A 22,405-nucleotide genomic window follows, 5' to 3' on the forward strand; every position below is an offset into this window, starting at 1 on the left:
ATCAATCCCACTACAAAGGCGCCATGAATTTAATCATCACCCGGGGGATCTCTGCGAGCTCCATTGGATTGGACAAGGCCAACTTCTTCATTTACATGCGCCATGAAATCACGATAGCTTTGAGCAACCAGGAGCCCCTTCAATTTGACCCGAAGAGATAGAATATCACGAGACCAGGAGCAAGCGCAATGGAAGATCACCTCGCAAACTATTTAATGATGTTGATTGGCCATATTGTAAACCTTATGTATAAAGGAAATGAGTCGCCGTCTGACCGAACAAGGTTGAAAGATCAGGTGGACGAGTGGTATGTTACCACCACAGAAGAATTCCGTGGTATAGCGTATGGCGAGGTATCCGAGAGTGGATTTCAGAAATTTTTCTTCCCAGTTCCTGCCTCAGGTGAGCTACGGGGTGCTTGTCTCCAATGGGTCTGAAAGCTGATCACGGAATAGCTGCTGCAATTATATCGTTTCATGCGGCCCAGATTCTGCTTTCTGCAGAAGAGGACACATTCAGCCCGCCGGCTAGTTTTTCGGTAAGGCGCATTGCCAGCTTCTCTCCATGGCCGAACTAAACCGAAGCGTAGAATATCAAGGTCCAGGAGCATGCTAAATCTATCATCAATATTGCCTCTTCGGAGCTACCTGCCAGCGCTCGTTGCTTTGCCATTACACCAATATATATTGGTAAGCCTATCCATGACCAAGAATGACTGCTAAGGATGCGCAATAGCTAACAGCCCCAAGCGGGTAAACATATTCGCGGTATTTCCAATAGGATGCGCTGCTATACACTATTGAGCGCCATAGAGAGGGAAATTGGATATTGTACCCAAGACAAAATACGATCTTTGGAACAAATGATGCATTGGAACAGATTTAGTAATACAGAACGGCTGCTAGGGAATGAAGAAAGATGCGATCTAGATGAGAACACGGGTCTGGAGTCTTGAGTATAGACAAGACTGCATAGAGGATAGCGTCTGAGAAGGGGCAAGCGAATGTCAACATCTCGAAGATCTTGGTTGAAAAGACGAATGTTGCGCGACTTCGATGTAAATGGGTAAAATGTATTTACTCAGTGAAAGCTCTGCTACATTCGTCTTACCCTCGGAGACTGGCATCAATTTTATGTTTCGGAGTTTTGAACGCCCTATGAATTACCTCGTTTGTTGTAAAGCTGCCCTACAGAGCTCTGAATAGCCGTCGTAAATTTGGTCTTTTTGAGAATTTTTATCCCCGTGAGGCATCCGCCGTATCAAGTTAATCTAGCGGCTGCCAATCATGGTCTATTATATTGGACTGTGACGTCATCGCAACGGTGAGGGCAGTTGGCTGGTAGCAAGGTGGGTGGTAAGAGAACGATGAGGTTAGAGTAGGACACAATTATGAAGATGGCTGGCGGGGCCCAGTCATGCAAAAAAAAAATTTTGATCCAGACTGCCTCCGAGTACGCGAGTCCAGTATGCATGACCAGCTGTTCCAGATGTCCCAAAGCAGAGTAGGATACGCGTGTCCGAAAGGGGCAAAACACACGCGTTAGTTCAACGCTAGCGGGATACCAACTCCGATAAACGGCTCGAGACACGCGTGTATTATACCCAGCGCGGTCCATCCTGGCAACGTTTGTCTGCTCCGTCTGGGATGAACATAGAACAAGATCGATTATCCCAGTATGGTTGTATGGTTGTCTAGTGGTAGGATGGGATGTAATACAACCAATTCTGTTAGCCACAGTACGTCATTTAGCTTGGCGAGCATGTAAATTGGAGATAAAATGTATGATTTGTAAATATCAGATATAGTACTTTACCTAGTACCGTAGTTCATAGTCAAATTCTCGGTGTCTGAAGGTGGAGACGGTCCCCGGAACTCTGATCGGCCCTAGACAAGGATACAGATCCCCTTTTCTATGGATTGACTCATCATGAGCGAAAGAGAAAGAATAAATTGCAGTGCTGCAAACGCTGCCTATCATACCCAGCGACAGTCTGTACATCATCCACTGCCTGCCCGCCTCTCTTCTTCCTCTCGCGCCTTGGGTAACTTCTTTCCCACTCTAGGCACTGCTCGCATCAAATTACCGACACAGGTTCCTACAAAAGTGATTTTAATCCACACAAGGTATCAACACAAGAGCGGAGCAATATTCTTTGACGATTAAAGACTAACAATTGCCGCATTTACCAGTATCCATAGAAAGCGCATAAAGTCCAAGTTTCTCCACGGGAAACAGTCTCTTCATTTCAAAAAAAGACGCAGCAATCTAACAAAACGATGCAACTAAGCGCTGGATTGCCATCATGGTCTTGTTTCCGGCCTGCAAAATACACCGTTGCTGGTGGACTCTGTTCATTTGGCGGCTTCTTACTGGGGTCTGTTGGTCTAGCAATATCATGAATACAAGTCCAATAGAATACTAACAATCATTCATCATGACAGAATGGACACAAGTGTTATAGGACCGGTCACCGTCATGGAGAGTTTCATTGAGCAATTTGGGAAGCACTCCGCTGCCGTCCATGGTATCTTGGTGTCTTGTATTCTTCTTTGCGCCGCTCTGGGCTCCTTGTTTGCTGGCAGACTCGCAGACCGACTGGGCCGCCCTAAAGCAATGGCATTCGGGGCAGCAGTCTTTACCGTGGGTATCATCTTGGAGGCAGCTGCAGTGAAGCTCTTGATGTTTGCCGTAGGACGCGTCATTGAGGGCCTTGGCTATGGCCTCTACTTCAGCACTCAGACCGTCTATATCTGCGAAATCTCACCACCAAAAGCACGAGGGCCCCTCACTTTGGGACCGCAGTTCATGACATGCATGGCACTGGTAGTGGGGTATTTTATCAGCTATGGTACGGTGAACATACCAGGCTCGCTTTCATGGCGGCTTCCCTTCATTATTATTGTCGTGATGGCCATCTTGTACCTGTTCATCAATCTATTTGTCCTACCGGAGTCTCCGCGATAGCTGATTCGACGTCGAGATTATCGCGCGGCTGAGAAGGTGTGGAATGCACTTGAAGTCAACAAGAAGACCGGGAGGTCGACGACCCCACAACGATCCTATCGCAATCAAATCCAGCAAGAGAAGAAATGGGACAAGAGGCCAATTTTCAGAGCCTGTGGACTCCGGACGTGCGGAAGCAGACATTTCTGGCAGTGTTTCTCTTGGGATTCCTCCAGCTCTGCGGTATCGACGCTTTCCTCTATGTATGGCCCTTTCAGCAATCCCACTACCCCCCCCCCCCGGTGAACTGTCTGACTTTTGTTATCTAGTACGCGCCTCTAATTTTCCAGCAGGCCGGCCTGGAATCTCAAGAAGCCTCATTCTTGGTCAGTATATGGTCTTTTCAAGCGGCCTGATAAAGCTGATCTCAATTCTGGTATAGGCGTCCGGTGTCTCTGCCATCGCTATTGTCGCGACAAACATTCCTGCAACACTGCTAGCCGACAAATGGGGTCGTCGCACCAGCACGGTGCTGGTCGTTGGGTGGTCATCGTGTCTATCTATCTCTACTGCATTGTGCAGGCCACGACCTAGGGTATCAGTATCAAGGTGTGGGCGCCAAAGATCCAGCCCCAGCACACACGCGCCCAGGCGATCAGTCTCGGATACGGTTAGTCTTAAACCAAGGGTGCTGCTTCAACTTTACTAATTTCTTCAGGCGCCAATTGGGTTTGCAATTTTTTCGTCGCCTTTGTATGCCCAATTCTCCTTGACAAGAGCGTACCAAGTGCCTATTTACTTTTCGGCGGCTGCACTGCGGCCGCGACCATTGTAAGTTTTTTCTACATGGTCGAAACGAAAGGGAAGACCTTGGCCGAGATCGAGCGAGCATTCAAGACGCGGATTCCGGTCGCGAGTGCGGCTATCCCAATGGCGAGAATGGTACATGCAGACCATGAGGTCAAGGCAGTATGAATGGTTCAGCGAGGTCCCTTCTTCCCCTTGCAGTATTTCCTGACAAGGAACGAGGGGAAAGGAGGCATTCGATTCAAGTGATGCAATATCCGTATGAAATTCTCTTTTAATGCCAATATCTGCGACTCAATATCAAGTCTGCAACTGGTCTACTTTTATCTTCTCAATATACTCGTATAGTGCACCGTAGCTGAAGGAGTAGGAGGTGGAGTAGGTGCTGGAGTATATAACTTGAGGCTACCTGGATAGGCCACAAGGAACATGATTTAGTTAGTTGACTCGAAGCCATGGTTAAGTTCCTATTCGGGCTAGACAGGGTTTAAAAGAGCGAATTGGGGGGTACGTGGAGCAAATTCGCGAATCTGCGCGCTTCCGACAAGTTTGAATAAAACCCTGATCAGGCTCTTTGCCTTTCGCTAGGCTAGGTTTGTATGTATTCATCCCGGTCCACTTTCTATCCACTGACCGAATCCCCATATCGTGGAGTGTATCGCTGGTAGTCCTAGTAACCTTCGCTTGTGATTTCACGAAATTCCGTTGATCTGATCACGATATCTCCCTCACCAGGTTCTGGTTGCCGATCATACAGAGTAATGAATGGATGAATGGTAAAATAATGGGGGCGCCCACAATACCGTTGGGAAAAATCTCAATTTCTTGGGTAGAGTATGGCTGCTCTGTCACTGATGGCTGGTCTAGCATAGGAGGAATGTTAGGATTTGCTTCCGCGTAGACTCCTCATATATTTCCGGGTAAGGCGCTGAGTAGTTGGAGGGGCTAATTGCCATTTCTCAAAGGTGATCTGTGTTGGCTTGATGCTGATTATTGCCCCCCTCGAATTGCCTAAGAAGTTGGTATATAACCTAGATGCATGATTATAACGATCACTATGTACTTGGTGGTGTTATGAGGACAGACTCTAGCGACAGACTATATGTAAATTTGTTATCTTTTAGTTGACTCCTTCTTTTCCCTATGAACTATTCATTTGCTGTATCATTTCCTCCTTGTTAAGTATTAAAAAAATTTAAAAATAGTAGTTTGGGCGACCCGGGGATATATGGCGCGGAACTGGACGTAGTGAAATATGACTTGAACAGATTAATGTGCATTTCTATAGAAGATGATCGTCAAACCGGATGGATGACGAAGCGGGATATATGTCTCATCTTAAGGCTGACACCCCACCAGATAAGCACGCCCATCTGTTGTCCCATTCCGCAAATGCAGAGAACTAATGTGAGATAGCAATTTTTCGTTTCTGGTAAATGACTGAAGAGACTTGGCATCATCGATTTCGTGTTCAAGGCTTAAAGTGGAAGAAATCGTTCGGCTGCATTTAATGCTTGTCTGAATATCTAGCAGGAGAAATGCAAGCGTGTATATAGGCTGATGAGGAGCAACTGTATGTTTGTGCACGATGATTTATTGGATGACAGGTTTGATCTCCATCGATCCGCTTCTGCCTTGGTCAACCTCATCCTAACCATGGATTAGATTTATGCAGGGTCACCAATGTTCAAGGGGCCGCCTTGATTAGCTCGGCGACTTTTTCAATATCCCTACACTGCGGCACCCTGCCCGTTACAGATTGACATGATCAGGACATGACCACACAGACCTACAAAATCTCACGTAAGAGGGGCTTTTTCGGTGATTTTCAACCAACCACGTCGCGTCGGTCCGATCACTAAATGAGAGGCTAAGGCCAACATTATTGCTGGGCCGGCCGTCATAAGAAGTAACAAAATCTGCTTCATAAAACTGAAAAGATCGATATATATTAAGAAACAATATCATTTGAGACCCTTGGCTTCACTCACTCGGCAACTAGCTTGTGACCAATTCCATCATTCAAACAATGGCTTCCATAGCGTTCCCGTCCCTTGCTAAGAAGGCGACCCTATCTGACGGCACGTCATATGGATATGTCGCTTACCCCTCGTCCAAAGCTGATGGGATCACATTTTTGCTCCTTCATGGATATCCCAGTTCTTGCTATGACTGGCGGCATCAAATCAAGTCATTGTCAGCCGCAGGGTATGGGGTTATTGCTCCGGACTTGCTCGGCTATGGAGACACAGATAAGCCGGCCGATCCAGCCTCATATCGCTTGAAGTCTATGTCGCTCCATATGGCCGAAATACTAGGTATCGAAAAAGTCCAACGTTGTGTTGCCGTGGGTCATGATTGGTTAGTTTATGCATGTCTGAGACGTACCTAGTGCCTTTCCTTCTCACACAAAGATTTGATATAGGGGCTGTGGATTGCTTTCCCGTCTGGTCACGTATATCCCTGATCGCTTGATGGGCATTGTACTGATCTCAGTCGGGTACAATCGGCCTGGTCCGAGGGACTTCGGTATGGTATCTAAGCTTCCACTATCCGCAACTCTTCTAACTTACCTTGCCTCGATGCAGATGCAATCAACGCATATACTAAGAGCCGTTTCGGTTATTCAACTTATGGATTCTGGCCGTGGCACAACACTGAGGACGCTGTTAAGGATTGTGACGAACATGTGAGTCTCGCGTCATTAATTGACTCAAAGCCAGTGCTCCTGCTAACGCTTGTAGCAGCCAGCTTCGGCGTTTACACTCATCTATGCAGCCAATCCAGAGGACTCGAAAGTCAATCTGTGTCCTATAGGTGCTGCAGCTGAGTACGTCAAGGCTAATAGGATTGATCCGCTGCCGTCATGGTATACTCTAGAGGAGTACACGCTCAGAGACCGAATCCTAGTCCAGGGACATCGCGGCCCCTTGAACTGGTACAAAGCCGCAATGCGCGGTGTTAACGACCTTGATGAAGCCGAAATCCCAGACGCGGACAGGGATTGTCATCTGCCCACACTCCTTGTCGTAAGTGAAAAGGACTATATTACGAGGGCAGACATGAACATTGCTGCTACCAAGGAACATACGCCCGATCTGCGGGTGAAAAACTTTGCAGACTGCGGACATTGGATTCAGCTGCAACGACCGGACGAGGTGCATCAACTTCTTGAAGAGTTTGTTCTGGAGCTGGTTGATAGAAAAGACTCGTGACAGAAGGCAAAGGAGCATGGGATCACGGGAATTTCATATGTATGGCTCATTACAAACAGAGAAGTATCTGTTTAGTGGTTTCTTAATATGGAAATGTACCTGGAAATTTAATTTGTGCGAACATCTTTCATGCCCAGCTTCTATTATAGGCCACACGGTAGGTAATGGCACGTTGGCCCGAGCCTGTTGTCCTCCATATAGCCGGCAGACTTGAGAGAGCATCACGGAGCATTCTCGGAGCAAGTCACCGAAACCATCAATGACCTTTGGAGTTGGCATTCCTCCTGAAATTGACGCTGAAACCCCATTCGATACCTACAGGCCCGAAGTCTATCGATTCCGTCCCAATAGTATGCATCTAACATCGTCGGTGGAGGCTTGGGCTGGGGCTCTTTATCCTCATCAGCGGCGTCCTTCTCTTGCACACCCTCAAACTTCGCCGACTAGGTCAAGCGGTCCGGCATATCGGCAACAACGAGACTCATGGCACAGTAAACCAATCAAAGACACGCGAGCATGAGCGCGGTGATGATCATATGGGGACAATGGCGGAACATTTGATGGATACTAGAAGATCCATGGATAAGGCGGTGGAAAATTTCCCGGTCAGTTACCGCTGTCCAATGTACTCCGTACACCAATCCAGTGGCGGGCACTAGTATAGGTCAATGACGCAGTTTGCCAGGAAACAAAGTCTCAGACTCTGATTGTTAGGCCGTTCGGCCTAAATATAAGACCCGCCGACACCGGAAGTTTGACCCACTGGTCTCCCTGAAGGTCTGGTTACAGGCTCTCATTTGTGGCTACCGCCGTCACGCAAACTCCGCGGGTGGCCGATGTGGTCAGAGTGGAGACGCTAAACGATCAGATAAGATCAGACCGCGAATTCATTCTCTGCAATGCGCCACCAAGTGGAGTAGCAAGGCTGCTGACCCAGAATATGAGCGAAATTTGAAAGAAATCTCTGCTCGTTTCAATATTGGTAAAAACGCAAAATTGAAACCACAAGATATGAATTTCGTGGGAAGTTGCAAATCATTTCACTGAGATGAAATGCAGAATCACATGGGAAAAGCTGAGTCATTAGGCGGTGGGATAATTGTGGGATGATTCAGGGACCACCAATAGCATGAATAATACAATACGAATCTTGTACAGTGTATTACAGGGAGGCTACCAGCATTTATGGCAAAATCGTCTTACCATACTGTATGGTTACCATTGCCGGGGAGCCGGAAGTGCGGGTAGCCGCGATCATACGACTAAAAATGTCTAAACTCATGCCTCCTTTATGCAACAAACAGAATGCTATTCGTGTTGTCGTCCCTGCAACAAAATTAAATAATACTTTCAAGTCCGATCTCGCGTAGCGCGACCTACACCTGCACCCTGGTCCACTGTCCACACTATTTGGCGATGATCGTCTTTGCAGGGGAAGACCAATCAACTTGAGAACCCACCCCCCCATTCTTAGTAGGGCCCGCCGACGCTACTGACTGGAGTGGGTATCTGCCTAGCTGCACCCAAATGCCCTCATGACTCTGACATCTTCCCCTCTCCCAGTTTCCCCCATCTCTCCCTGCATACTGCTCGACCTCACTAGTCACCATACGAATTGACTTGAATCCGAGTCCCCGAGTCCAGTAAGTGCATTCAATATGGCCGCCGATAGCCGGGGCTAGTGCTACCTCACAGGGGTTGATCATCTAATCCCTAAGCTCCTCACCATTATGTTCAAGACTAAGACATGATGCAGTGCCAGACGCCTTGTTCTAAGTGCTTACACGTCTTGAAGTTTCAATTGAGAGACGAGGATCCTATCACGGATTCTCAGGCACAATGTCTGCCCCCGGTATGGAGAATGACTTTCAACTGTTCTCTTCTCATCAACAGTCTGGGGGAGATTCTCGTTTCCAGCAGCAACCCGAAAGCCACAACCAAGACTGGACTCAATGGATGCGGTGGGACGAACCGATGTTCACGGAGGGTGACCAGAAGAATATCGACTGCCCACTGGACCTCCCATTCGTATCCCCACAAACTACCCTGAGCTCCTCGCCCAATCAGCTCCAACACACAGAATTCTCTCCTCAACTTCCTCTGGGTTTGATGGAAATCCCATCTGGTCACGATCATCAGAGAGGCTCGATAGTGTCCAACTACCAGAGCCAGATCGGGTTGGTCTCTCCCATCTCGAGTGTCGGGGTAAGCCGAAAGCGAAAGACAGGCAGCGACGATGACGCTACCACCGTTACTGGTCCTGTTCCGGGGAAGAAGATGCCAGCAAAGAAGCGGGCTCATAACGTCATTGAAAAACGGTATCGAGCCAACCTGAATGAGAAAATCGCCGAACTACGCGATAGTGTGCCAAGTTTACGAACGAAGAATGTCAACGGTGACTCCAACGAGGATGAGGATGATGCAGAGGGTGCTCAAACTGCGAGCAAGTTAAATAAGGCTTCCATTTTGTCAAAGGCAACCGAGTACATCAAGCACCTGGAAATCCGGAACAAAAGACTAGAGGACGAAAACACAGCTCTCAAGAACCGCCTACGTCAGGTTGACAAAGCGGCCGACCAAGCTGTTACCTCCTCCGCCTCCGTGTCATCACCTAGCAACTATGCTGGCTCCAGCGATTCCAACGCGGGTAATTCGCCAAGCGTGTTCTCCCAGCCTGAGGACATCGATGGCAGCTCCCCTACCGCTTCTTCGTCCTCTTCACACCCCCCAGAGGGCCTCATCAAGGTGCCCGATGCATTCAAGCGGTTGCGCGAAGAGGGTAAACAGGGAATATTTGCAGAGTCATATATGAAGTCCTCCCCTCGGGCCGGCCCTGATTATGGCCGCGAACATGGGTCCCGGCGCCGTTCCAAGCTGCCCAACAAGTATATGTTGGGTGCTCTAGCTGGACTAATGGTGCTTGAGGGCTTTGGTTCAGATGAGTCTGAGACTGAGGAGAAGGGTCTGCTTGCTCTTCCTTTCAACTTACTCCGTCGGTTGCGCTCTCCCAGTCTTTCTCACTGGGAGTATTACCTCCAAAGCTTCTGGCACTCCTCGCATGCACGTGCCATTTCCCATTTCCTTCTTCTCGCTGTGCTTGTTGTCGGAAGCGCGTTCATTGTATTCGTTTACCTATTCAACGCTCGGCCATCCACACGGCGTGCGCCAAAGGTTGTCAGTGAAGGCCAAAATGGCGCACCCACATCCAGCGACTTCCGACGACAGGCTTGGCTTACCAGCATGCAACGAGTCGGCGTACCACGTCATCGCTTTTTCCGTGAATGGTATGTTGTCACGTCGCGCTGCTTTGAATATGTTCTTCGGTGCTTGATGGGCTGGAAATTCTACTCTTGGGTTACAGGAATCACCGAAGAGGATGAAAGGGGCCGGGTGAAGACTTGGGATATTGCCATTGACGCCCAGCTTACTGGAGGTGATGCCGAAATCACTAAGAGTCGACTTGTCCTCACAATATTTGCGGCGGGCACACTTCCTAGCAGTCCTTTGAGGATGATGCTGAAGGCCTTACATGTGCGCATTCTCATGTGGAGAGTAGGACAGCCTGGCTCCTGGTCTTTCCATGTCTCCAATGACATTGCCCGTGCTCTTGCGAATTACCAGTGGGGTGTCGCAAGAGAAATCAACAACTCACTCCCAGAGGGCCATCCCGATCAGCTTCCAAGCCACCTCGCCAGGCTTCTCAGCCTGGACTGTGAGGAAGTCATGATCGATTCCATCACTCAACGCGCTGTGAACCTCACTTGGAACCGACCAACGCAGGAAGGTACCGGAGATGACGAAGTGCTACTTGATGTTGTTGAGGAAGACCCTGCCATCCAATGCTCTGTTGACGCTCTTGCAGCCTGGTGGTCTAGCCATCTTCTTCAGTCCGCCTTGCTGAAATACATGGAAGCCAGTGAAGGGGGGCCCGTCTCGAAAGCGAGCCGTGATTCTTTTAAAGAGAAGATACGCATGGCGCTTGAGGTTGCCCCCCGACTTTCAGCTGCATACACCCGTGCCCTTGTGATGAAGGCCGTGTTCTTCGAGCATGACCGTATCAAGAATGTGGGTGCTGTTCTTGCCACTCTTCCCAAGGACAAGCGCAAGGACGAATGGAGCCAATCTGCGAACTTCCTCGACTCCTCTCTCCCTATTTCAGTTCGGGACGAGATCTCCGTTGCTGTGCGCTGTGCCATGATCGCTGCCATAATCACTGCACGATCTACCGGTGACACTTCCCTCCCGGACTCGTTCACCATTCAAAAGGCAATCAACATGTTCAATCAGTTACCGATTGACCCTGTCGAGCTAAGCTTGCTAGGATTCTCCGCGGTTTACCACTTGCTGCATCTTCTGGCATCCGACGTGGACTACATCGTCTCTTCCGACTCATCTGCGCCTTCTGCACCCGTTTCCGAGGCAGGATCCTCGGCCGACGACGAAGCAGATGAGAAGCCCCGGATGTCTCGCAAACTCGCCGTCTGCCCACGGGACATTCCAAACGTGGGTCGTGTAGCAGCCCAACTTATCTACTGGTCCCGCAACGCGTACAACCCCGCCTTCTACGGCTTCTCATCAAGTCTGGTAGATGTTATCGTGAATTCCTGCACGACTGTCTGCCAGAATGCCGGTGTGAAAGTCGAAGACTATCTACCTACACCATCCGCGCCCATCCCTTCTCGAAAGCGAAAGTTCCGCCGTCGCCGCGGGGGCTCTGATCAGCCTTTACAGAGTGAGGCTGAACAAGATTCGATCAACACTCGCATGGGAAAGCCCCTGCGCCGCGAACGGTCGGCTAGCAATGATACAGGGTATGGAAGTCTTAGCCTCGAAGAGGATCAATGTATTCCTAGGGTTCCTGAACAGGTTCAGGAAGTCTCAGCTTGAAGTCTATACTCTAGCATGACTATGTTATCATGGGATAGCAAGTAATAACGATGGCGTTTGGATTTATGTTTATAGCAGCATTAGTCACTATCGGCGGCCGGTCAGGAAAAACGATTCGAACAGGAATGGACCTGGCGCATCGTGGCGTTTTCTTCTCTTGTAGAATAGGCATGATCACACTTTGGAATGTTCCCCTTAGTCTCTTTTCATCCTCTTACATTTGAACTTATTTTAAGCCAGCGAATCATGAAAAATCGGAAGAACAGCCACATCGAAGACGAACTGCAAATGGAAGCATTCCTACAGTGCTCTACGCCCTTACATGATCACCTGACTAGAAGCCATCCGCATTCTATGGCCATAGTGGCCAGGCCCAGAATCTAGATGTGGCCAGGTCTTCTGTCAGCCTATCTTGTCGACTATACCGCTGTACTTCCACGTTGGGCTTCTCCACATTACTCACCAGTTGCTGAGGCAGTTCCCAGGCCTTCGATAATGGAGGCCTGAGAAATAAGGAAACCTTATTAGCCAAGCCAATCCTTGGTTACTACCGGCAATCTAAGGGCAAAGCAGGTACCTTTGAACCAAGGCAATGTCTGCAGATGCAGTGACGACACAAAAGTGGGTGCGCGACAAATTTTCAAAGGACCTAGCGCGGTCATATGGTCTGTTTGAACCAATAAGAGACCTTGGCATTACAGAGCATGGTCAACGCAGTCTAGATCTTAGGCGCTTCGTTTCTCGACACTGTCATCCAGAGCAATTAATGTGTAGTTGGTGTCATAGCTGCAGGATACGATTCCCGAGGCCAACGTTGTATACTGCAAAGACCGGTTTTTCTCATGTGGAAGGCATTGATCGAGCGATTACGTAGCAGAGTACCTGTCAGCAAGCATACATCATCTACTACCCTGTCTCCGCAATGATCGAACTGAACTGTCCCATTGTTATAGCCTAGCGTTGCAGTTGCGTCCCAAATCATTGGGTTCCACGCTTTTAGCCCGAGGCCGTCCGATTCCACGATCTGACTTGGAATTCACTGTCGTCAGAGTTGATTTAACTAAATATGAATCCTATTAGATCCCTGAATTTCAAAATCATTGAGTCAAGGCACATGTATTTTGCTATAATCTGGGAAAACTCATATATTTTAGGGTCGCAGGCGGGAGCCGCTTGGGCCTCAACATTCCGTTCCGTTTTCAGGGCTTCACGTCTCCAACGTCAATCCGCGTCTAGATTGGCTTCTTATTTCCTATCCCTTGATGAATTTGGATAACACTCATTTGTCTAGATCCCGCAAATGTCAACGAATTTCATAAACGGCCTAATTGTGCAAAGGTTTGTGCTTCTCGCGGGTAACTAAGATCTAGACTTTTAAACTTTGCCCTAGTCTATCCCCCGGGTGCATGAACCATGAATCTGGATCCCCGTTCCCCACCCGAATTCACACCCGATTCGTCTGGTTACACTCACGCTTTCGTGTGGAAACATGACGATGTTTTCAATCTGCTGGAAGCTATACTATGTCCCCAGGGGTCGATGACGGCATCCATAGTTGATGCTGGATACCACACAATGATATTAGATTGACTTTGTATCCGTCCACGCGATCTGCTTTTGACTTTATTTCTCCAAGGTCCGCTCTCCTCTTCTTTACCTTCTTTGCAGGTCTGAAGTTGTTGGAGATCGCTGTCGGCGGTTGACGAATACGTACCCGACCAAACATTTGGAATCCGGCTCTCTTGTATGGCAACATGGGTGTTCAACTCGCAGGAAATGGCCCTGGAGAGCCGCCCATGAACCCTAAGATTGCGGTTCCTCTATTCGTCGTTGGAGGACTCATCACCTTGTTGTTTGTATATCGAACCGTCATCCGGGTGAGCAATCGTCGACGTGAAAAGCTAGCCTTGCAAGGTGATGATCAGACTCAACTCTCCATGACACACGGTGCCATTGCGGGGATCAAGAAGCATCTGCTCTATGCGCCGCTGTGGGGTTCTCGCCATAGTCGAGAGTTTCGATTTCTTCGACTTCACATGGGATCGATGCCGTTGCGATTGGAGGTCATTCTCTTGGCGGTTTATCTCTCTCTCAATATCATCTTTGTCTTTGTGTCGGTTGATTGGTGGGAAGGGTACTCCAAGAAAATGTTCCAGTTGAAGTATGCGGCGGGGCATCTGGCTGTGATGAACACGCCTGGATTGGTTCTCAGTGCTGGACGGAATAACCCGTTGGTGATGATGTTGGGTATTTCGTTTGATACGTTCAACTTCATGCATCGATGGGTTGGGCGGGTTATCGCGGCGAATGCTGTTATTCACATGAGTGCTGTTCTGGCAAATCAAGCCTATATAAGTATGTGCGCCCATCCGCTTCCAAACGCAAAGCTAACAGTGTTAGATGGCGTGGATTACATTCTATACACAATTTGGCAAATGCCGTTCTACATTTATGGCCTTGTGGTAGGACAAAACCGACCAATCTGGATTGTACATGCCCTGACCTTCTCTTCTACAGGCAGTCCTCGGCTTTGTTTTCATCTTCCTTCAATCACTATCGCCGCTCCGTCACTCCTTCTACGAGCTGTTCCTCCACCTGCACATCGCTCTGGCCATCATATCATTCGTTGCTCTGTGGTATCATCTCAAGAATCTACTACAACAACGGGTACTACTTGGAACCTTAATCTTATGGGGACTAGACCGAGCCAGTCGAGTCCTCATTCTCCTTTGGAGAAACTGTTCCAAGCGTCCTACAACCGCCACAGTCGAAGCTCTATCAGGCTCAGTCGCAAAGGTCGAGGTGGAAGTCGCTCGCTCTTGGAAATTCCGTCCTGGTCAATACATGTATCTCTACATGCCATGTTTGGGTCTGTGGACCTCACACCCATTTACCGTTGCGTGGGCATCGACCGGCGAATCAACCTTAAGCCACAATGAAAAGCGCAGTTCAAGTGATTCGTTCGCTTCGCTGCTTGGTGGTTCAGAGACGACTACCATGTCCGTCCTCATTAAGGGACAGGATGGGTTTACCAAGAAGCTTCTCCAGAAGGTGGAAGACTCGCCCGATGGAAGAATCAAAGCATTGGCATTGGCAGAAGGGCCATTCGGTATGTATTGCGGACATCTTTCCTAGTATCTCACTAACTCTACTAGGTGGTCTTCACTCATTGAAATCCTACGGAACCCTCCTTTTAATCGCGGGCGGTATCGGAATCACACATCCCATGTCATATCTGCATGAGGTAGTCACCAACTTCACTTCCCGGACATCGGCAACCCGGAAGGTTCACCTAGTCTGGATGATCCGAAGTCTAGGTTAGAGATCCCATGCAGCCAATGCCGGCCTCGCTAATGAATTCCAGATCACTTGACCTGGATCCATACATGGATGCTAGACGTCCTAAGCCACGATGCGCTGAAATCCTCAATTGATCCAAAAGGTGGCTCGTACTTCCAATTCCAGGGTTTAATGCTCTCCATCCGCATCCATGTCACAGGCGACAAGGAGGATGCCGAAGCGTATACACCTACATTGGAAACCCCGTGGACAGAGGCTGCTCCGGCCAATGTACCAATTAGTGTAGAGTATGGCAAGCCGTGCTTCACAACATTGCTGGAAAATGAAAAGGCGGAGCAGGTTGGTGCGTTGGCGGTTAGTGTTTGCGGCCCTGGTGGTCTTGGTGATAGTGTGCGTGAAGCTGTTCGTCATGTACAAGGGGAGAAGACGGTTGATCTTTTTGAAGAGTCTTTCTCGTGGTGATGAATTTTTGGCGTTTTGGTACATATAATGTTTTAGACGAATTACAACATCCACTTTGATCAACATTTCCAGTAGTTATCACGAACAAGATTGAAGCTTTGTACCGCTATACGAATTCCATGTCGATATGCAATGCACGCTATATAACTCTAATATCTATGACAACTCATGTAAGTGTCAAACCAAACCTGCCCTATCATTCATTAATCTCCTCCATCGCCCACTCGAACAACTCCACAATAGCATTCGTAACAACCGTCCGCCGCGGAATCTCGTGCCCACCACCATGATCATAGCATCGACGCGTCGCCGGATCACAAACTCCCGACAAATGCAAACCCGCTGTGTACCTCGGATCCTTCGACCCATAAACATGAACAGTCGGAATAGAGATCTGCACCGGTCCCTTAACCTCATCCCTAAGCGCGTCCTCCGATAGCCCTCCACGAGAATTATCCCCCTTCCACCTATCCGTCCCCATTCTCAAAATAGCCTCCGTACTCGCCGAGCTATTCAGCGCATTCCGCGACTTCAAATCCCGCTCATGCATACCAGGGGTAATATTAAATCCCAATTCCTGTAGTACCTGCAACGAGACACCTCCGCAATGGAAGATTGCTACCTTGAACGGTGCGGGGAGATGGGGCGTTTCCTCCTCGTGGAAAAGGAGGTATGTTGAGGCGAGGATGGTTCCCTGCGAAAACCCCATCACGGCATCGTAGGGTCCGTGCTTGTTGATGTATTCCGTGAGCCAGGAGCAGGCCGATCGGATGTCTTCCACGGAACCCTGTTCCCAGAATGCGTAGTAGGGCGCTGGGTAGAAGAGGTCTATACCAGCTGCGGGGCCGGATTTTGCTGGGCCATCTATGAAGTCGAATTGGATGTCTTTTTGGGCGAGTTGGGCGCGGAAAGATGCTGTGGGGGCGGGGTTAGTGGAGATCCTTGGTTTGGAACTTGGGTTTGGGTTCAATGGTACAGGTTTGTGATTTGAAAATGGCGCCGCTGGTGCCTTTTCCGTGGAGACAGAGAACCTTCATTTTGGTTGGGTTTAGGAGAGCCGGTCTTGAGGAAAGATTTTGAGCGCGACGAAGATTTGAAATGTTGATTATGCGTAAGCACGGGATTCGAGATGCAGGTTGGGGGGGGGGGCCAAACGACTGGAAATAAAATTATTCCCCCGGTGACCTGAAGGAAGAAACTTTGCAGTTATCTATTATCCGAGATCAGGGATGTTGAATTTTTTTGAAGCAAGGGGATGTTAAGACATTCGGGATTACCACAATTCGGTGGAGCAGATATATATAACCTCAACATATATTATCCATCAATGAGACCTGGAACACAGAGTTAGATATCTATGTTTTCTGTTAATAATATCACTTCGACCAAAGCAAGAGTGACTTTGGTCAGAGTAAAAGTTGTCAGTGGATGATCTGAAGGATCCAGCTAAAACTATTGAGAGAACATAAGTACATAAAGCCTGAAGATTCAGGCCAACATATCAACTAAATGCGCACCCCTCTTTGCTAAATTCAAATAGAAGAGATAAATAGTATCCGGTGATTAGATGGTCTTACTTGAATTGTAAACATGAAACATTGGTTATCAATTGTGTTCATGATAGAAGACATGACCTGAAGGATCAGAGCTAAGGGATTGCATGGATTAAACAGGAAGATGGTGAATGTTTGTATTTGTAATGTACCCCTCACATACATCTGTCAATTTCTAATCAAGTTTGACAATAAAGCTGCCACCGATTCCAATCTTATCTCCCCAGAAGTTCCATCATGTCTACTCAAAAAGCCATTATCGTCACCGAACCAAAGAAGGCTGAATTGGTCACTGACCGTCCCATCCCCACCCTGCCAGACGACTACATCCTTGTGAAGAACATCGCCGTGGGCTTAAATCCCACCGACTGGAAATCAATCACTCAATATGCCCCAACCGGCGTCCAGACAGGATGCGACTTCGCCGGGTTAGTCGAAGCAGTTGGCAATAACGTGAAGAAGCAATGGAAGAAAGGCGATCGTGTATGCGGCTTCGCTCACGGCTGCAACACCGTGCGGCCAGAAACGGGTTCGTTCGCGGAGTGGATTATTGTCAAGGGCGATATTGCCATGCGCTTACCGGGTAACCTGAGCTTCCAAGAAGGTGCCACTCTTGGTGTGGGCATCGCGACGGTCGGTCAGGCGCTTTATCAAAGCTTGAAACTTGCTCTCCCTACGAATCCTATCACGGATGCTACTCCGATTTTGATTTATGGTGGCTCGACAGCCACTGGGACGCTGGCTATTCAGTTTGCCAAATTGTCTGGTTATACTGTGCTCACTACGTGTTCGCCGCGCAACTTCGACCTTGTCCGGCGTCTCGGTGCAGACGCAGTCTTTGATTACAGGGATATGGAGGCTGCTTCTGAGATCAAGAAGCTCACTGATGATAATTTGAAGCTCGTCTTTGACTGTATCTCGCTGGAGGATAGTGTTAAGTTCTGTGATGCGGCTATATCTTCCTCGGGTGGTGACTACAGCAATCTTCTGGCCGGGAGAATTGAGCGTGAGAATGTGAATAGTCGGTCTACTGCGGCTTACAGTATATCTGGGGAGGATTGGCAATATGGCGGTGGGGATATACCTGGTAAGCCAGAAGACAAGGCTCATGCTGAAATGTTTTTCCCTATCGTGGAGGTTCTGTTGCAGCAAGGGAAGGTCAAGGTTCACCCTCCCAAGGTTGGTAAGGAGGGATTGAAGGGTGTTTTGGAGGGGTTGGAGTTGCTGAAGAATGAAAAGGTCAGCGGTGAGAAGCTGGTTTACAACATCGACGAGACGCCGTAAGTGAATATGGACTGCGAATCAACAGGGCGGGGAAAGAGAAAGTCATTGGACTCCCTTGTTCCTCTGAATGCTTTTCGCGTGTTCAAGTAAACCTCTCTCATTTTTTAATATCCTCAAATCCCTTGTCCATAGTACAGACTGTTGTCTTTACTTTGACCTAGTTATCAAGTATTTTCTTCCTTCTACCATTCGATCAGCTGGCAAAACTGCTACTTTTCATGAGAGTAATGGTATCACATGCCAGAAATTAGTCTTCCTCAATATTTTGGCATCATGGTGGTTTCAAGGTTCTCTGCTTTGAAAGGATCTCATCAATGCAGCCACAGTAATTTAACCAACTTGGAAAATCTAAGGGAAGAAAAAACACTGAGATAATTTGTTGTACACGATTAATTATCCGTCTATTAGCTTGCCTAGGGAACAGCCCTATTGGACGACTGGAGGTATTATATGAACATGTGATAAGGATATAAGAAGCCGGAACGCCCGTGAAACCGCAGAATCAAAAGAAAGAAAGTGTAAGCCCATCACATGATGCTACACTTCTTGGACAGACTCCGCTTTCCCTTTTTCGATTCCCGAGCAGCAGGTTGCTTCGAGGCAGGCTGCGCTGGCTCCTTTTTAACGGCCGCGGGAGCGGCAGCGGCAGCTTGACCCTGCCCCTGTGGCTTCGACTTGTCACTGCCATGTAGTCAATTGGCCTTGGAAGCGGTCTCGTAGAAGGCCTTGCCCTGAGCCTCAGCAACCTGGAGCTCAAGAGCGGTAGGCTGGCGAGAACCGTCGGCACCCTATTGAAAGTCAGTCAGTATCATACTGATATCAGCGAGCGAGGTATACGTACAGCAAAGGTACCAGCACCCCAGGCACTACCACCGTGGACCTCGTCGAGGTTGGCAAGCTGTCCAAAGACAGTCTTGTAGCCAAGAGGAACGTAGACCATGCCGTGGTGGGCGAGAGTGCTCATGGAAGCAAGACAGGTCGACTCCTGGCCACCACCCTGGGTACCAGTGGAGACGAAAAGGCCGGCGTACTTGCCCCAGTAACCACCAGAGGCCCAGATGCCGCCAGTCTTGTCCCAGAAAGTCTTCCACTGAGCGGGGAAGTTACCGTAACGAGTGGGGATACCGAAGAGAATGGCGTCGTACTCGAGGAGCTGCTCGGGCTCAATAATGGGGTAGTTGGGCTTAGGGGGAGCGTGCATCTTCGCAAGGACATCTTCAGAAAGGGTCTCGGCGATCCTAAGGAGTCAATTGTTAGTTTGATGCTTGGGAAATGAACTAAAAGGCGTCTCATACTGGAAGATCTTCGCAGAGCCACCGGCGGACTCAATACCCTTCTTCTCCGCCTCGGCCAGCTTAACGATGTGGCCGTACATCGAGTACTACTTTCAGGTTAGTCAAATGGGATCAAAGGTAATCCTAGAAGGGGCAATTGAGACATACGATAACAATAGCAACCTTGGGAGCCATGGTGACGTTTCTTTCAAATCTTCACAGAGTATGGAGAAAGGGTGGAATAGAAATGAGTGAGGAATGGAGGGGATGGGAAGAGTTTAAATATGGATTCCGGTCCAACAAAGGGGGAGTAAAATTGCTATTGGACCCTACATTGGTATGATCCAGAATATAAAGGTGCATGTCTCAGCGATTATCAAGCAAAGCTTAGTTGCTCAGTCATACTGCCCCACTTGGATTACGGGTAGCTTAGTGGATTATTACGGAGACATGACTAAGGGAAATAAATGCTCGAGGCAAGATCTGATTTTTTACTTTTGAAATCGAAAGACATCTTGGGAATAACTTGAAAACGATATGCATGGCAAAATTGTACGAATTATAAAAACTTCTAAAGTAATTGATGTCATAGCCTGCGATCATAAATCATGACGCAGTGCACTCACGAGGTCAGGAAGGGAAGGATTAGGACCCACTCGAAGGTGCTAAATGCGCGAACATTACGTTACATTAGATGCCAAATCTGGCGCAAGGTAGAAGTTGACTGACAATTAGATCGACCAATCGACCACACTGCTGCTTTCTTTCGGATTCCTGCCTCAGGCGCCCACAGACCTTCCCAGGTTACTTAATCACAATATCGCCTCATCCCCACTTTCCAATTTAGGAAATATATGAATCACATAAAATCGCTAGTCCATGTGCTTTGCTGCTAAAAGCTCCATCTGATTTTCCAAAAACTTCACAGTCACGCTAGTATCAATCCCCCTTTCCAACAGATACTCCGCATTATCAGCCGAATACCAAATGCTTCCAATTAAGGGGATAACGCCATGCGCCAAGCAAGCAGGTAGCCGGCCACATTCCATGCCACCTGTTCATGGGCAGTATGGAACGAATCTGCGTAGTGATCTTGGGTGTCTTCGAGTCTTGTTTTGAAGTAGTCGCAGTAGTACTCGACCCAAGCTCTGTAAAGCTCCAGAACAGGGGTTAAAAAGGAGGAAAGTACCTCTTCAGCCTCAACATAGCTTTCTCCATCATTCTCTTCTATATCGTCATCGTTCTGGCGCCAGAGAAAGTCTGTTCCATAATCCGCCCAAATGCGATAATCTAGACTTCAGCCTTGGAACTTTCATATTTCACGCTATCCAACCATATAGCGCACTGATAAATGATTGGCTTATATCTCAAGTACAGACAGCAGGGACAATAAAATCCCCAGTGGATACTTTTACAGCACGTTTCCCATTCAATTTCATAATTCTTGATAAGTTTGAAAGTTGTGCTCATTTATCATAATTTTAGGTTTGATCAATAAAAATCCAGCGCTTCTTCTCCGCGCTGCTTTCGCCAGTAGTTGGTCGAGGTGAAAAGCTCATCACACCCTTCGACAACCCATTTCCATTTTGTCAAAAATTCTTCGCTAACCTCCCATCCTGACGGGTCCCACGGCGTATTCCAGACAATCAAGCCAGTTTTTTCATTCGGAACTTCGTAAAAGTCCACCAGATCGTTACAAAGCGCCCACTCGTCATAAGAGTCAGAATTGCGAAGCAAATTATCGCGCATCCGAGGTAGCGGGAAGAGATCAATCCAAGGATGGTGCGAGACTGATCTTTGTATTTGTGTTGGCCGTAAGGATCTGGGACAGGAATTCTGTTTGTTGTCGTAAGCCTTGAGGTTCCATGGTGAGATGGCATCTTCATCTTCTATCCATTCTTCTACCGTGAGGCCGAGCATGCTGGTGTTGCTGATAAGGGCACGGAAGACGTTGAATTGGATAAGAGTGAGGAGTAAGTCGACTCTAGGAGAACCAATCATGTGTTGGTGCGCCCTTGCTTCATATTGGCTCATCAGTTGTTGGAGCTCGGGCCAGCTCATACTGTGGATTGATGTGGCATTTGGAGAGATTGGCTGAGAATATCTTGGAGTTATTATGGCTTGACGATCTTCCGGCACTTGGTCCACTCCACTCCGCTGATTTCCCGTGATTGCCACTTCCCAGGAATTCTCAAGATTTGTCGGCGTTGACTGCTCTTGCTGTGCTTTCGGTCGTCTCCTTTGCCCTGCGACGGTTAATTAATTTGGTATTTTATCCTTTTTCTTAAAGACGTGGCAATTCTTACGGTAGAGCCTCTGATTCAACCTATTCTGCAACTTTCTTCGCTCCCGAGGATCGCTTCGACCCGTCCAATCCTCTTCCGGGCAACGGATTTCAAGCTGCGGCGCCATATGAACCAGGATTTCTAGAATAGACGCAATTGATTCGTTGTCTTGTGCCACATGTATTTCGGGAAGTGGTCAAAGTGGGTTTGGTTGGATGTGGCCCATTTCGGTTTCTATATGCCACCAGCTTATCCTGCGACCAGTGGCAGACACCATTGGTCGACAGAAATGAGTAAGTATATGTGGGGCTTCACATCTTCTGGTCCAATGAAATGGTCTGTCGGACTTAAGGCGGATATAAAGCACGTCCTTATTCGCGCACCTTATGGCA

The 22,405-nt window shown here is 48.4% G+C and overlaps 10 protein-coding genes across 10 annotated transcripts; 6 read left to right on the top strand and 4 right to left on the bottom strand.

Moving 5' to 3' along the window:
- Positions 1-188: 188 nt before the first annotated feature.
- N7520_008296 (uncharacterized protein) lies at positions 189-866 on the top strand (the record flags this gene model as incomplete). Its single annotated transcript, XM_057142230.1, has 5 exons — positions 189-402; positions 456-538; positions 590-689; positions 736-752; positions 813-866. 5 exons carry the CDS (start codon positions 189-191, stop codon positions 864-866), a joined length of 468 nt encoding a protein of 155 aa, XP_056996236.1.
- A 1,579-nt stretch (positions 867-2,445) lies between these two features.
- On the top strand, positions 2,446-3,921 carry N7520_008297 (uncharacterized protein; the record flags this gene model as incomplete). Its single annotated transcript, XM_057142231.1, is given in 6 exon segments — positions 2,446-2,954; positions 3,023-3,209; positions 3,276-3,332; positions 3,389-3,541; positions 3,556-3,616; positions 3,665-3,921. The coding sequence occupies 6 exon segments, from the start codon at positions 2,446-2,448 to the stop codon at positions 3,919-3,921; spliced, it is 1,224 nt and encodes a 407-aa protein (XP_056996237.1).
- Positions 3,922-5,782: 1,861 nt separating this feature from the next.
- On the top strand, positions 5,783-6,968 carry N7520_008298 (alpha/beta fold hydrolase; the record flags this gene model as incomplete). Its single annotated transcript, XM_057142232.1, has 4 exons — positions 5,783-6,114; positions 6,179-6,282; positions 6,342-6,442; positions 6,498-6,968. 4 exons carry the CDS (start codon positions 5,783-5,785, stop codon positions 6,966-6,968), a joined length of 1,008 nt encoding a protein of 335 aa, XP_056996238.1.
- Positions 6,969-8,807: 1,839 nt separating this feature from the next.
- Positions 8,808-11,855, top strand: N7520_008299 (basic helix-loop-helix domain-containing protein; the record flags this gene model as incomplete). Its single annotated transcript, XM_057142233.1, has 1 exon — positions 8,808-11,855. The coding sequence occupies one exon, from the start codon at positions 8,808-8,810 to the stop codon at positions 11,853-11,855; it is 3,048 nt and encodes a 1,015-aa protein (XP_056996239.1).
- Positions 11,856-13,609: 1,754 nt separating this feature from the next.
- On the top strand, positions 13,610-15,617 carry N7520_008300 (ferric reductase family protein; the record flags this gene model as incomplete). The annotated part of the gene is made up of 5 exons (XM_057142234.1): positions 13,610-14,210; positions 14,256-14,317; positions 14,373-14,964; positions 15,011-15,172; positions 15,220-15,617. 5 exons carry the CDS (start codon positions 13,610-13,612, stop codon positions 15,615-15,617), a joined length of 1,815 nt encoding a protein of 604 aa, XP_056996240.1.
- A 196-nt stretch (positions 15,618-15,813) lies between these two features.
- On the bottom strand, positions 15,814-16,654 carry N7520_008301 (putative EF-hand calcium-binding domain protein; the record flags this gene model as incomplete). The annotated part of the gene is made up of 2 exons (XM_057142235.1): positions 15,814-16,532; positions 16,594-16,654. 2 exons carry the CDS (start codon positions 16,652-16,654, stop codon positions 15,814-15,816), a joined length of 780 nt encoding a protein of 259 aa, XP_056996241.1.
- A 753-nt stretch (positions 16,655-17,407) lies between these two features.
- Positions 17,408-18,454, top strand: N7520_008302 (zinc-binding alcohol dehydrogenase family protein; the record flags this gene model as incomplete). Its single annotated transcript, XM_057142236.1, has 1 exon — positions 17,408-18,454. One exon carries the CDS (start codon positions 17,408-17,410, stop codon positions 18,452-18,454), a length of 1,047 nt encoding a protein of 348 aa, XP_056996242.1.
- Positions 18,455-19,146: 692 nt separating this feature from the next.
- On the bottom strand, positions 19,147-19,923 carry N7520_008303 (flavoprotein WrbA; the record flags this gene model as incomplete). The annotated part of the gene is made up of 4 exons (XM_057142237.1): positions 19,147-19,242; positions 19,296-19,692; positions 19,750-19,835; positions 19,897-19,923. The coding sequence occupies 4 exons, from the start codon at positions 19,921-19,923 to the stop codon at positions 19,147-19,149; spliced, it is 606 nt and encodes a 201-aa protein (XP_056996243.1).
- A 677-nt stretch (positions 19,924-20,600) lies between these two features.
- On the bottom strand, positions 20,601-21,167 carry N7520_008304 (uncharacterized protein; the record flags this gene model as incomplete). Its single annotated transcript, XM_057142238.1, has 3 exons — positions 20,601-20,718; positions 20,739-21,018; positions 21,104-21,167. The coding sequence occupies 3 exons, from the start codon at positions 21,165-21,167 to the stop codon at positions 20,601-20,603; spliced, it is 462 nt and encodes a 153-aa protein (XP_056996244.1).
- Positions 21,168-21,219: 52 nt separating this feature from the next.
- N7520_008305 (bZIP transcription factor) lies at positions 21,220-22,140 on the bottom strand (the record flags this gene model as incomplete). Its single annotated transcript, XM_057142239.1, has 2 exons — positions 21,220-21,974; positions 22,035-22,140. The coding sequence occupies 2 exons, from the start codon at positions 22,138-22,140 to the stop codon at positions 21,220-21,222; spliced, it is 861 nt and encodes a 286-aa protein (XP_056996245.1).
- Between the last annotated feature and the right edge of the window lie 265 nt (positions 22,141-22,405).

This window comes from Penicillium odoratum (genome assembly GCF_028828045.1).
Source record: "Penicillium odoratum strain IBT 22623 chromosome Unknown utg000005l_segment0_segment0, whole genome shotgun sequence".
Taxonomy (NCBI): domain Eukaryota; kingdom Fungi; phylum Ascomycota; class Eurotiomycetes; order Eurotiales; family Aspergillaceae; genus Penicillium; species Penicillium odoratum.